The sequence below is a fragment of the Rhyacophila brunnea genome, unplaced genomic scaffold (assembly GCF_057557595.1).
Source record: "Rhyacophila brunnea isolate RB1 unplaced genomic scaffold, BYU_Rbru_1.0 scaffold_9, whole genome shotgun sequence".
In the NCBI taxonomy this organism is placed as follows: Eukaryota; Metazoa; Arthropoda; class Insecta; order Trichoptera; family Rhyacophilidae; genus Rhyacophila; species Rhyacophila brunnea.
This window is the reverse complement of record NW_028233361.1, coordinates 38485213-38500034: the sequence shown is the minus strand read 5'-3', so window position 1 is coordinate 38500034 and position 14822 is coordinate 38485213. Positions and strand designations below refer to the sequence as shown.

General features: G+C 33.5%; 1 protein-coding gene across 1 annotated transcript; it reads left to right on the top strand.

Annotated features, from left to right (window-relative positions):
* Nucleotides 1–11283: 11283 nt before the first annotated feature.
* On the top strand, nt 11284–14317 carry LOC147063610 (uncharacterized). Its single transcript, XM_085959506.1, has 2 exons — nt 11284–11545; nt 11985–14317. Exon 2 carries the CDS (start codon nt 12008–12010, stop codon nt 14273–14275), a length of 2268 nt encoding a protein of 755 aa, XP_085815632.1. The 5' UTR covers nt 11284–11545; nt 11985–12007; the 3' UTR covers nt 14276–14317.
* Nucleotides 14318–14822: the final 505 nt, after the last annotated feature.

Below are 14822 nucleotides of genomic sequence, written 5' to 3'. Positions count from 1 at the left end.
AATTTTAGTTCTACCGTTTCTGCACCTTATTGGATTACTCGACGCTATTCTATTTGTTCTTCACCATTTATACGATGTACATGACATAGCAAGCGCAGTTCCCTAATCTTGATTGATTAAATTGTCTTACAGTCTTCGTACAGAACAATCCCAATCTTCAATTGTTGCCTGATTGGCGGAAAAAAATTTTCTTTTAAAATGTTCACGTGGAGGTTTAGGAATCACTGACAGTTGATGTTTAATATTAGCGAGGTTTTGTGCCTATAGAGACAAATTATAGCACTCATTATCACTGATGTTGTTATTTAATTTTAGTGTTGCAATAATGGAATAGATATTCAAATAATGATATATTCTTTTCAAGGCCTGCGTTAATATCAGTTGAAAATGTTTTATCAAAACAAAACATATTACATATTAGCCAAGTGGTGCCAGAACTAACACCTCTGTAACTGGGAGTAGTGGCTTCGAATCATTCAATCAAAGTTTTTTCAAAGTGTAATTGATCCGGAGCATTGTTGATAAAATGGCTAACCATTCTTGTTAAAAAAAATTGTTAAGATCCCTACAAAAACAATGGATTTCCCATATTATGCATCTCAAAGAAAGATAAATAATATTTTTATATCTAGTAAATTGGTTGGGCTTCTATTTGACGGCTTCATTCTGCCGTTGGATATTTTCAATTAGATCACGAAATCAACTTCATATCACGTGTTTCCAATTTAAAGTCCAAGTCACTATCGGTGCACACTGTGAATTACGCCGTGGATTCTTCAATGATAATAAATTATGTTTTTAATCATCGGAAGAAAGACCCCCACCGCGCTTTATCAAAGGGCAAAATGTCAATGACTTCAATCGGAATGTCTTTCATTGTATCCAATTAATATCTTTTACGCATTATGTTTTAATGAGAACAATTACACGATTTTCCTATTAAATCTTGAACAGGGACACGCAGAAAAAAGGTATAGGGAGGTCTAACGATATATATTATCAATTTTTTTACTGAGGATTATAATATGTGATATCATTTTGATGATAATTTGTAATCGTGCGGATGAAACTGACAAAGTCCACGACTAGTATCGCACTTTCTACAGTATATTTGTCATACCCAGAAACGTCATGTTTTGGTTCTAGCGATGAACACATCATAACCGAAACTATAATCATTAGTAGGACGCTCACCTGTGATTCGCTTCAACCTGTCAAATCTACAAGTTTTTATCTAGTGCATGTGACTTAATGTTCCTAATTATTAGGACTATTAGTGTCCGTTTGTGTCGTATGCGCCCTGCTGTCTCGTCTTATAGATATAATGCATGTCGAAATTAAAAGTTCTTTTCTTTGAATATCACTGCAATAAGAAATATTCCATTCACGTGAATAATCCGTGATATTGTATTCATTCTGGAGGGGCCTGGACCCGAGGAACCCTCCCCTTGTCTGGCACTATAACCTTATGTGGGTTTCCATTCAGTTCCATCCAAAATCTGAATGGCGCGTCATATGAAATTCTCTTAAAGAAACATGGATGAATGTTTTTACCTGTTAAATTATTCCTTAAACTAAGAAGTATTAGAGGATTCATAACTTATTTATTCTGATAATATATTTTAACTATTAGTTGATAAATGAAGTCCTTGGGATTAAACGAGTATAAGTGACATAATAAGAAGCAGTTATAACATCACCATATGTCTACTTATACGTGAAACACGATTTAAACATGTAACTGCTTTATATGAAACACTATAAGCATTTTAATACTAACAATAAAGCAGTGGCAAAGGGTGGAGGTTGGCTGTTAAGATCCACCATAAAAAGTGCACACTAAACTTTTTTCATGTTGTCAGTCATACGTATCTGTTTTTATTTAAATAAGACTACAATTTACAGATGGTGTTGGTTAGTTTTTAAAATTCAATTAAACCCTGAGAAACCAAGCCATAATAGATAATAGTCAAAAAATACTCGACTATCTATTATAGTTTGGTTAGGCAGGGCTAATGAATTTAAAAAAATGAACCGACAATGTGTAATAATGTATTCTCAATCCAACGAAAACAAATAAGTGTGAATGAAAAAGTGTGCACAATTTGGTTGTATCGCCCAAGATATACCAAAACTATTATGAATTGGTTTAGGTAAAGAATTGAATTTTAAAAACTAACCAATACCATCTATAAATTGCAGTTTTAGTTCAATGAAAATGAATTTTTATAACTAACAAACTTTAATGTGCACTATTTATGGCGGATCTTAACAGCCTACCTCCACCCTTCGCTACTGCAATGAAGTATATCCCATGGACGTGTTATTTTTATAGAAACATATGATTTAAATGTTTTGCCCGGCTTACTGTTTATCTTCTTGGAATACTATGAGAAGAAGACTTCATTTACACAATGTTAACAGCATTTACATTATATTATGTATAATTACAACACTGCATATTTAATTTTGAAATTAATTTATATTCATTCAATCCACAGAACCTCAAAATGATTTGTTATTCAGGATTTTAAAACTCTTTCTCAGTATAAAATAATCTAAAATGATTTTGTTTGATGGTGTTTCTCAGTATTTATGCTAATGTATTTGTTATAATTTTTACTTGCCAGCGCAGGGGGTAATCATTATGTTTATAAAATGCAATTTTTAAAATATATATATTTGTAAGTGTAAACTGTGCTCTATGTTTAGTGATTTTTCTTGCCTTTTAGAAAATGCTTTTCACATACATTCCATTTTAGTGTTCTAGTCTTATTTAACTAAATAAAAAGATGTTGTATTTTTCTAATATATTATTATCGTTGTAAATATACTGACCAATATGAGAAAAATAATCTTTCAAGTTCGGGATGATTTGTATTATAGTTTCAACGCCATATTTATTTGACAATCTATTGGTCATCCAGCGGTTTATTTAACATCAGTAATATCATTTAACTCGAATTGTAAATAACAATAATGTTGTAACCGTCTGTTAAAATGAACATTCTCAAAGAACTTTTATAAAAGATTATCAAAATATCTAGATATCAAAATAGTTGGATCTCCGATATAAAATAATAATCATGATTGAAGTAAACTTAGTAATCCTTTACAAAAAGCTAATATAATGTAATAATGAAAGAAGTAGTAACTACTGATATTTAAACTAAGCTCAAATGCAGTATGTACACAAACAACGTGTATACTTGTAGCGTCCCGCTCAACTGAGCCGATCAAAAAAAGATGTAATCTTGACTTGTGTGCGTGAGTGTGTTAATGTGTAAGCACTGCGCCCCGAGTCCTGCAATCAACAGAGTAATGGCTGAATTAAGCGGGACGCTACTTACTGAATGTAACCGAAGTGAGACTGTATTTTCATAAAACCCATGTTTAGTATTTGCAGAAAGCAATCTATCAAATGCACTGCTATACTAAAACGTAGTAACTCTTTGTTTAATGTAGTGTGACATTTTTTTTATAAAAGATTTCAGTATGACTTATTCAAATGCAGTATCTACAAAGTAATAGAGAATGGGAAGGAACATTGCAGTAGATCTGAAATAATTACTGCAAATAAGCTTCATGAAACATTCCTCAAATGAATTTAATGCAAATTTAAAAAATAATGCTTATATCTCGAATAATATTTAGAAAATAAATAGGCTTGTTTGGATAGTAAATTTCATTTTTTAAACATTTTCACGTCTTGGATTTAATCTACAAAATATTTTGTTTTCTGTTGAAAGCTACTGCGTCTGACAATATATTAATACGAAAATGTCAAAAATGTGATTCTAATACCCCGTTTACACGTGCATGGATTTACTGTTGACATATAAGTATTATCGCGGCCATAACGAGAAAATGTATGGGTAAACTAAACATGAATTATCCTGCAACTGCAAGCTTGCGTGCATGAATCAAAAAATTTCAGAACTTTCTGAATTTTCTTGTGACAGTAGGGATTTTTTAGATGTGCACCTGCGCAGTAGAACAATAGTGGCGAACGTGCTGGCAAAAAAACGAACTATACTCATTTATAATTTATAATAGTACCATAAAATGACAACATCACATCTCGCATACTGTTGAAGAATGAGATTGAAGAGACAGTCAGCACTTTTACATATAAACATTGTCACGATAGTTTAAAATACGCACTATTGCTGCCGGTAAATACATGTACGTATACAGCCGGTATTGTGCTCGGTATACCTGTATTCTTCACATTCGATTAGCGTTAGAATATGAAGGATTTTTTCATCTAAAAAACAAGAGGAAACCATTGATATGTGGTGGGCTTTCGATAATAATTTATAGGTTTTTTGAATTTCGAATTGTGAAATGTATGGGTAAAAATTAGTAGAATAAAATAACTACGTCTTTCATTATTTATTTTAAATGTAGCAAAGTTTACATCAATCTAAAGCATATTTATTTAACATCTGTGTAAGAGTATTGTGTAGATATGACTTATTACACCGGGGATTGGACAAATAACAGACTTGTACTGGATATATAGAGACTTGAATTCCGAGAAACAGACAAATTAGGAGTATATTTTCATTTATGCTAATATCATCTTTTTCCTGTGTATGATTTCAATCGTCATCAATTGAAACCTAATGCGATTTTTTTTATTGCCAAAACAAAAAGAACCACAAATTCAAATCTAGCCACATTGTGGTCATTCAAATGAATCGAATCAAGTAACTGATTTTTGCGGTACCTTACTACTTACTGCCCCATTTTACTTTTAAATCGTGTCTTTTAAGTCTGTCTCGGAATTTAAAATGTCTATCAACAATACATATAAAATTTGACTGAATTTTCTTCTTTATAAAACTAACGAATATATCAGCATTAAATGTCAATTCAAATATAGAAAATTGTAAAAAAATGTACATTTGTTTTCTAAAATTCTATTGAAATATTTTCCATAATATATTATTATACATTATTATTCCTATTGTAACTAATAAAAAATATTATTATAAAATTCGACCTATTACTTTGTTCAAAATGACAAAATGCCTTCAAAATGATTTGTCTGTAAATAAATACGTACTTATTTTTTTTAAATGGTAAAGTTAAATTAAAACCTGTATGATTTATAAGTATTACTTTAATATATAAGTATTCAACGAATAATAGATACACAAGCCTGAGTTTGTAATTATTTCATGAAATTCATTTTTTTTTTACTGTATTGTTGTCTTATGGTGATTTATAATATGTTGAACTTCAAAGTTTATAATGGATATATTAGTGTATAAAAAAACAATACAATATTTCTGATGTAGCTTGTATGTTTAATGCTATATACATAGTAACTAGCAACACCAATTTCTTTGTTTCCCTTCAAAATTTGAATGTTATGACAGATGCCAATATTATTTCACCATAGACAATAGTAGATTTATATTTACAATAATTTGTAAATAAAAATATGTGAGCATTCTTTTTATGAGTAAACAAGGCTTGGAGATTTGTAAATTTTTCAATCTGTATAATTTAGATTTTCAGATCAAAAGAATGTCATAATCTTTGATTTATTATTGCCAATATTTCTGTAGTATTTATTTTGTATTTAATAATGTATTCTTATTTAACTTTTACTATTTTAACGGCTGCCATTTTTCCATAATGATAATAATTGCTTTGATTATTATTGTTGTAATATTATGTCTTATGTAAAATATAAACAGCCCAAGCAATATTGAACATTCCAATTTATTAATCTATAATATGTATAATCTTTTTTAGATAATTTTTACCACTTATTGTACTTGATACAACTGATTTTTAGAACTTGGTATTTATGAAATAATAAAGTTTCAATATTGAAAAAATATACTTTTTATTTATCTATTACCTTAAAGCATGGTTTCCCAAACTATGGGTCGCGAGCGAATATTGAGTGGGCCCTCGCCACTGAATACATGAATTTTAAAAAATAGGAAGTGATAAATTTGATATTTTTTTCAGCTATTTATAATTCCTAAAAAAAAATTCAAGACGACTTACCAACTAGTATGTAAACAAAAGCAAGTGAAGAACTCATTGATTTATCAGAAGATACGTCACTGAAAAATAGTTTCAATCGTAAACAGTTAACGAAATTCTGGCTCTCAGTTGCTGATAATTATCCTTGCCTGTTCGATGAAGCTATGAAAGTCCTCCTCTTTACTACCTCATATCTATGTGAGGTCGGATTTTCGGCTATGGTTAACATTAAAACTAAATACCGAAATAAATTGGATATATCAAACTCACTGCGATTAAAAGTAACTAAAGTTGAAGTTGATGCTAAAACTGTAATGAAGAAAAATAAGAAACAAATACATCCTTCCCATAGAAATAACTTTGTAAAAAAACCTTGCAGGTGTAGGTATTTTAGTAATATTTTTTTTATTTAAGTTGTGTTTCTTATTTCAACAGTCTTGCATTCATATTGGTAACACTTATAAAAAATATTTTTTTATTTCAATTAGAACAAATAAGACAGCATTAAGTAGTTCCACGACTCGCCACTAGGGAATCTGAGCATTACCAATATTTATGCCCTCTTTTCTCTAAGACAGCTAAGAGGTGGGTCCCAAGATTGGAAATTTTTGTTAGATGGGTCAGAGCCCAGTCAACTTTGGGAACCACTGCCTTAAAGCAAAGCTTTCCAAAATATGCGCTTTAGAATATTCCAATATTTTCGCTGATATGAGACTTTTTTGACCATGTCCGATCCTAATAAGATCGGTTACATGCAAATTGTACGTAAAACATTTCACCATAGCACAGTTCGCCATTCTATCGGAAAGAGATGACTATACTATACGGTCTCCAATTTTATTAGATTCAATATGAACATTAATTCAATTTTCATAGCCGATTTTGGCAAAATTCAAGAATGATGACCTAACCTAACCTGACAAATAATCCAGTATATCGGCTATTTTCAAAATTTGTTTGCCGCTGGCTTCCTGTAAACCGACAAGAACCGTGTTTTATTTAGATATGAATTTTATGTCAATACTATTCGACCCAAAGAGGTTGGATGGTCTTTAATATACTACCAGATATTTCCGATACAACATTTCACGGTGAAGTGTGATACGGCGAACTGCATACGTACAAATTTCCAGACACGAATAAGATCATAATGCGGGCCTTCACAAAGTGGAGGTTTGTATTAACAGATTTTTGTTTTTACGAGAAATGAATGTTGGCCACTTGCTCAACCTCTTGACTCCAAACAGAAATTGTAAAACAATATGTGTATTTGTGACATTATAAGCTAACGCGTACGCTACTTGACCATTGTGGGTGTTGATACGAGACTTAAATGTTTTAAAACCATTTAAATGCCAATATTTTGCTCATCACTCATTGAAAATCAATAAGGTTGCTTTTTTGTGTAGCTTTGGGTGCCGTGGAAAAATTCTGATGCGTCAAGATAGTCTATTATGGCAAGATATGACGGATAGGCTTTCAACCAATCATTCCGGCTGGGGCCTTCTGTGGTTTCCCTATAAAAAATCACTGAACCGGGATGCAGTTGGTTATACGTGCCATTTGCAACAAACAATTAATTCTCTTCTGACTCTTCCGAGTTTATGTGAAAATTTATAGGTAGATCATTGGTCCTTTTTTGTCAGCTTTACTTTCATACATTTAAGCTCCATCCCTGTTGTTTAACATATTTGCTTTTAGCTAAATAAGCATTGGTTTGACACGTAAATAGTTTTTGACCTTCCGTAAAGCAATTAAGACTATTCATTGTTTGGTGCAAGTGAGTCAAATCTGTAAGTGGCTTTACAATTTTTGCATGTAAGGGCGTTTCCTCAGCGCAGTGAAAAAAATTCAACCTCGTAACCTTCGTCTATTTTCATTAACTCATACAGTGCTGACAACACGGCTGCTGTGTCGGCATTAGATTGTGGTAATTAAATAGTAATTAACTAGTCCACAGTGAATGAGCACAATCTTAATATTTAATTACCACATTTAAATATCATGTTAATTATATCTAATGGCAAACTTACGCAAACGCGCCTGTCGCGGTGTTAGCACTAAATAAGTGAAAAACCTTTTCAACTACTTTTATTATGCAATAGGTTTATAAATATTCTCTCATTTGCATACAATGTTAACATAGTGTCCCAGCTAACTGGCATTACCATATGAATAATAATTCTCTCCAAGCATATACACCACGGCCATCAGTTATAGACAACAGCAGCCTTAAATGGAAACAATAGCTGGATATAAAAGGTGAAGTCAGTTAACCCTCATTTTTTTGCAAACTCAGTTATTCATTATGAAGTTGATTCGCCAGAGAAATCAGGTCATTGTTCATATTTTAAAAAGCATAATATCTAAAATCAACAGTCACTAAGAGGTGGACATGGGTGATCATTGTGGTCAAATTAATCGACTTACTGGGGCAGCAAGTTGATCAGTATTGGGTAGGGGTTGCGAGCCTTTTTATGCTTGTGCATCGGTGCCAAAAATTAAAAAAAAACAAATTGTAATGTCAATCCAAGTCGAAACCTTTTTTCGTTAGCTTTCCAGTCAATTTTTCGGTTTTTCATTTAAAAAAATCTTTTACGTCCAAATCAGCGCTCGAAATGGAAAAATTTAAGAACCGGAGCGCTCGACAGTTTTCTGAAGATTTTTACATAGTAAAGTTATCAAAGTTTATGTGTTTTTTTTTCATAAAAATAAGTGTGTTAGATTTTCTATTATACGGCCTATCCAGCTCAGATTATTAGTTAAATTATTTATTCCACGAGACGGAGCGATAATTTTACCGATTTCACGAACAGGAACGGCGCTCCGTGCGTTCCGGTCCATTTCGAGCCCTGGTTCAAATGGTTTTCAAAAATGTCAATCAGATTCGAAAGCATTAAAAGATATCATTTGGTTTTCGGCAAATAAGTAGAACCTTCACAAATTAGTTTTATTGCCTATGTTAAATCTTATTCTAGGTAATTGTTATTTTGGTATGCAAAAAATACAGCCAATCTTCATAGTCCTGAGAGTTTGCATAAAAGTTAAGAGATCCCAGAGATTCTTTTTGGTCACACTTTCATCCCTTGAAGCTACATTAACATCTCTGTTCTATTGCATATGTACGTTTTGGCGACTTATTTTCGTAATTATTAATTATTTTGATATTTTAAGATTACATTAAGTTTAACGATGAAGAAAATATTATCTTATTGAAATGCTAACGATTCCACAAATTTTTCATTCATTCATAAGGCCACAGGTCACACATTCATGTTCTAATAAAAAAAAATCTGCAAACCAGCGAACTTATCACATAACTCCTAAATCAATAAAAAAGTAAAAGATAATTTGGTAATATGTCGTATTCAAGCAATTAATTATCCCGGCCATGAACGCGTCAACAGCGAGCTGTCAGTGCGTCTATACTCTATTCTATACACAAGGCGGCTATCGACGGCAGTTTGTCATATTTACAGCGCTCGAAATGGAAAAGTTTACGAACCGGAGCGCTCATCAAATTTTCTGAAGATATTTACATAGTCATCAAATCGTATGTGTATTTTATAAAAATAAGTGTGTCAGATTTTCTATTCTATGGCCTATTTAACTCAGACGGTCAACATATTTTTTCCACGAGACGGAGCGATAATTTCACGGGCCGGAACGGCGCTCCGGTGCGTTCCGTTCCATTTCGAGCCCTGCATATTTATTATAATTGTTACAATAAAGTTAACCATCAAAACTGTGTATCTCGCTCTAAAAGTTAACACAGCCAAGAGAGAGGCTGTTCAAACATAGCACTTTTTACCAGATGCTTAGACGGTTAACTTATTGTAACAATTAACCGCCACATTACATAAATAAATGATAAACTACCGTCGGTAGCTGCCTTGTGTATAGAATAGACCCACTAATGTCGTAAAATAGCACAGTTAACACGTCTTATATTATTATAATCGGGTGCACTTGGAATGCGGTGTGTTAACAATTATTATTGTAGATAACCGCATTGTTTATAAAATTTCTCCGAGTGATATCTTTCTTATTTTGGAGAAATAAAAATAACGGAAACTTGTTATACCATGTTTACTATTTAGAATAGCGTTGAACAAAAAAATTAAAAAAGCTGCTTTCGTTTCATTAGGTGGTCACGGAATATTTTGTGATTTAAGGCTATACCTTAGCTGAGGCATGGTCTAAAAAGATCGCAAGTATGCGACGTGCGGATTGTGCAAATGACGCGTGTCAAACGAAACATAATTTGTCATAAAAATTCAACATGCGTCCATTTAGTGTTATGTTTATTGTTATATTTGTAATAATAATAGTATATTGACATGTTTTCTATTTCGAATACATGCATAACGTTTTTTAGTCACCTTTACACGATATGAGAATATATTCCTCCGACGCCATCACAAAACAAATTGCCGTGCTCACACCTCGACTGCCGCTCGCCGATTGGCGACGAGTGCGGTAGAAACCGAACTCCTAAATTATTTTGAAATGAATTCCCAAACACATGGATTTTTGCTGCATCAAGTCATCAATTTTGGGGAGAAATTTAAGTTGGTATTTATATAGGTATTTTGGTAATAGATTTTTGGATTTCGGGCTCATTGCAGAGGCCATTCTCAAGAGCTATTACGATATTTCATGAACTACTGTTTAGAGGTAAAACTGAACGTATGTAGTGTAGTGTTTACCGCATTTTATTGTCCTAATTTAATGCAATCATGTTACCGGAATAATTTGAAATAGGTACTACCTAGGTACTCACATTGTCGGTATCTATTACAGCGTCGGGTTGATGAAAAATTAGTTTAACAAGATATTACAACCCGAAATATAACATACAACACATAAGTACCTACCCACATAGAGCTTGTAATAATTGTGTAGCTATATATTATCTCATATGAAGATAAACCAACGTTAGTTTGTACCTAGTTTACATTCCAAACATTTCGTTAGAATTAGATTCTAACTGGATTCCAGTTAGCGGATTATCTATGCCAGTTTTTCGCAATCTCTGGCACGCGAAACGTTTGAAGGACACGCGGTTGATTTTTTGAATAGGTACGCTACGTCATGCTGTTAACAGTTACACTATTATTATTATCATTAATAATAATTTTACCAATAGGGGGCTAGCCCTATCCCCTAGTACCTAGCCCAGATAACTACAATGTGTAGGGGGGGGGGGGGGTATTAACATGTTGGTAAAATTGAAAAAAAAGCTGATATAAATCATTGAATGCAATATCACGCGTAGGGTGGACGCTCCTATAGTCAGCCTGTGCCTAATGTCAGCCTCTTTCATCATTTCGTGAAATAATAAGAAAATTATGCATTGTATCACCATCTATGAGAACGTTTATGAACTAGTATCCAATGAACCAAACATGGTTTCAAAATGGCAGTTGTAACTTATTTTCTGTCCCTATATTCAGCCGTTGCTTTCAAACAAGTGAAGACCTGTGCCATTCTTCCTCGTGCTACTAATAAATTTGCAGTTGACAACCATTTCCAAGTAAGTTCAAAAACCCTCAATTTTACTTATATTGTTGAGTTAAGTGTTATTTTACGTTTTGGTGATTGTTTTTCCTTGTTTTCAAGCATTTAATTGACGGTTATTATGCTTGATTTTTGCAATTTTGTGGTGGCTGACTTTAGGAACATATTTTGTTAGAGCATCCTAAAGTCAACCATGGGGGCTGACCTTTGGCTATGAGTCAGTTCTTTCAAATCTGGAATCTAAGTATGTAGTAGTGTTCTCTATCTTTCCAATTTGATCGTACATACACAAACATAATAATTTAAAGAAAAATACCAAAGGTCAGCCGCCTCATTTTGTTTTGGGGTAGACGTGGCTGACTTTAGGAAATTAATGCTCCAAATGTCGGCCGTCAACGTGCTTATACTCTTTTAATGGCTTGATCAATGGATTCAGTGTTATATTTTTGTTCAAGGTATTCACATAACTAAGTTCGTCATGCCGAAAGAGAAGAGGATCATGCCGAATGGGTATAGAAGACCTCTTCTACAATATGACAGGAGCAAAATTGAAGATGCACTCCAAGCAATAAGGGGAGATCAAGTCAGCATTAGAGAAGCCAGCAGAAAATATGGAGTTCCGAGAGGAACTCTACAAGATCGTCTCCACGGCAGAGTTGCTGAAAATAAAAATATGGGTCGAGATACCACATTAAGCAAAGAGGAAGAAGAGTCGTTGGTGCAATGGTTATCAGAATTGTCCAAATGTGGATTTTCAAGAAAAAAAGATGATCTGTTGAATACAGTTCAAAAAATTATGAAAGATGATAAACGGCCAAACCCGTTTACTAATGACCGGCCTGGAAGAAAATGGTACGACCTGTTTATTAAGAGACACCCAATATTGAATGAGCGTGTTCCGGAAGGAATTAGTAAGGGTAGAGCAGTTGTTACAGAAGAATACATTCGTAAATGGTTTTATGATCTTAAAAAATACTTGAATGATATAAAAGCTATCGACCTTTTGGAAGACCCAAGAAGAATTCTAAATGGCGATGAAACCAGTTTTAGTGTTTGCCCAAAAACCGGAAAAGTTATCGCCCCAAAAGGCTGGAAAAATGTTTATGAAATCCAAGCCGGGAATGAAAAAGAGACTATAACGGTATTATTAGTCTTTACAGCGGCAGGTGACACGTTACAACCGATGGTCGTCTTTCCATATGTTCGGCCGCCGCGAGACGTAATTGAAAGTATGCCCGATGGGTGGTTTCTTGGTCGTTCGGAGACTGGATGGATGAGAAGTGAAATATTCTTTGAATATGTGGCCAATGCAGTGAATGTGTGGTTGGAAAAAAACTCTGTACCAAAACCGGTACTCTTGTTGGTAGATGGGCATAAATCCCATCTTACTCTTGAACTCAACAAATTCTGTAATGACAATCAAATCATTCTGTATGCACTGCCTCCAAACACGACTCACTTAATGCAACCAGCAGATGTTAGCGTTTTCCGGCCTCTCAAAGTCGAATGGCGAAAAACTGTTAGAGAATGGCAAGGAAATCCAGAAAATTTTAATTCAGTATTATCTAAGAGCACCTTTTGTCCGTTATTGAACCAAGTCCTAAAAAATGATATGACGGAAATTATTAAGAATGGTTTTAGAAAATGTGGGCTTTTCCCGTTTAACCCTGATGCTGTCGACTACACCAAGTGTATTCAAAATACATTAGAGCGTGCCGAAAACACCAACAGGAATGAACAAATGACTCCTGGAGGTGCGGTTACTTTTAGCCGAGAACAAATAATAACGGCACAAAACATAATCAAAAGCTTAAAAAAACAATTAGAAGATGAACATATAGATGCACTTCGTGTTATCGAAATTATCGAAACTTCTTTCAATGTAGCAGACAATAGTGTTGTCACTATTGGAAACTACATTTTAAAATCCAGTGGCGTTCTGGAAGTAGATGCTGACCCTCAACCCTCAACTTCAGGCTATGTAACAGACGAATTCCAAATTACTGAAAGAATAATAAACCCCAACCAAGAAGATACCGAAAATAATTCATTTTTACCTAATCTTGACGATGCTATTGAATCACTGGACATGATAAACAATTTAAATTTCTCTCCTCTCTCAAGCCCTGCCTCAATTATTACAAAGTCTGGAAATACCCCACCTTCGTCATTGCCCGCAACACCTTTGTCATGCGCACCCAATAAAATGACAAGAGGAATATCTCCTTTCTTCAAAAATCACCTGTTTACTCCAAAATGTTTGCAATTTGGAAAAAGAAAATTGAAACCAGGAGATCAGATGCCGATGGCAATTTCATCTGATGCTTGGAAGAACTACATGAACAAAAAAGAAGGAATAAAACAGGCACTGGTAGAGAAGAGGATTGAAAGGCAGGAAGCTATAAAAAAAAGAAAAGAAGAACAGGCTACAAAAATAAAAGAACGAGTGAAAAGAAAGGAAGAACAAGTGCAACGAAAAAGAAACATCACCAAACACCAGATCGTAGGACGAAAGATTAGAGAAACTAAAAAAAAATTAAAAGTAACATCTACACAATCTAAAATTTCATGTAATGGATGTGAAGAAGATTTAATCAGTGATGTGGACGATGATGATCTCAAAAATGTTGGCTGCGACATCTGTCCAAGATGGTATCATCTCAAGTGTACCCAAAAACGGGGTATACCTTATGTGGAAGTTGCTTCTAACAAATTTACTTGCCATATCTGTCTGCTAACTATGTAGATGAAAATAAAATTACTACTGTTGTGACTGCACATACCTAAATATTTAGTTTAATTTCATGGAAAATGTACCCTGCTGGATATCTATCGACTTAGGTTGACTTTAGGAACACAAAAGGCTGGAGATAGGCACATGGTGGCTGACATTGGGTGATTTTGGCATATTATTTTTGAAAGGCCGTTAAATTAATTTAATCAAAACAAATAACATTTTAAGTACGACAAGTGGATAACCTTTTCTCTGAACTATAATAAGGTATAATTGTTAGAATCTTAATAGCTATATACTATTTTTTAAACTGTTTTAAATCAAGTAAAAACCTTAAGTGGCTGACCTTTGGGACATTCACCCTAGATAGTAATTCGTAAAATTATTTTTACCGTATACAAGACATCGATAACCTTTCGAGACGCTCTTTTAAATTCCCTACCTATGCTATGTCACATGTGCATATTATTAAAAGAATGTGAATGGTAGTATCCTGTATCCACGATCCACAATCAAGCGTTTTTGCCAGCAGTGCCATTTAATTGATCGAGTTGGCTCG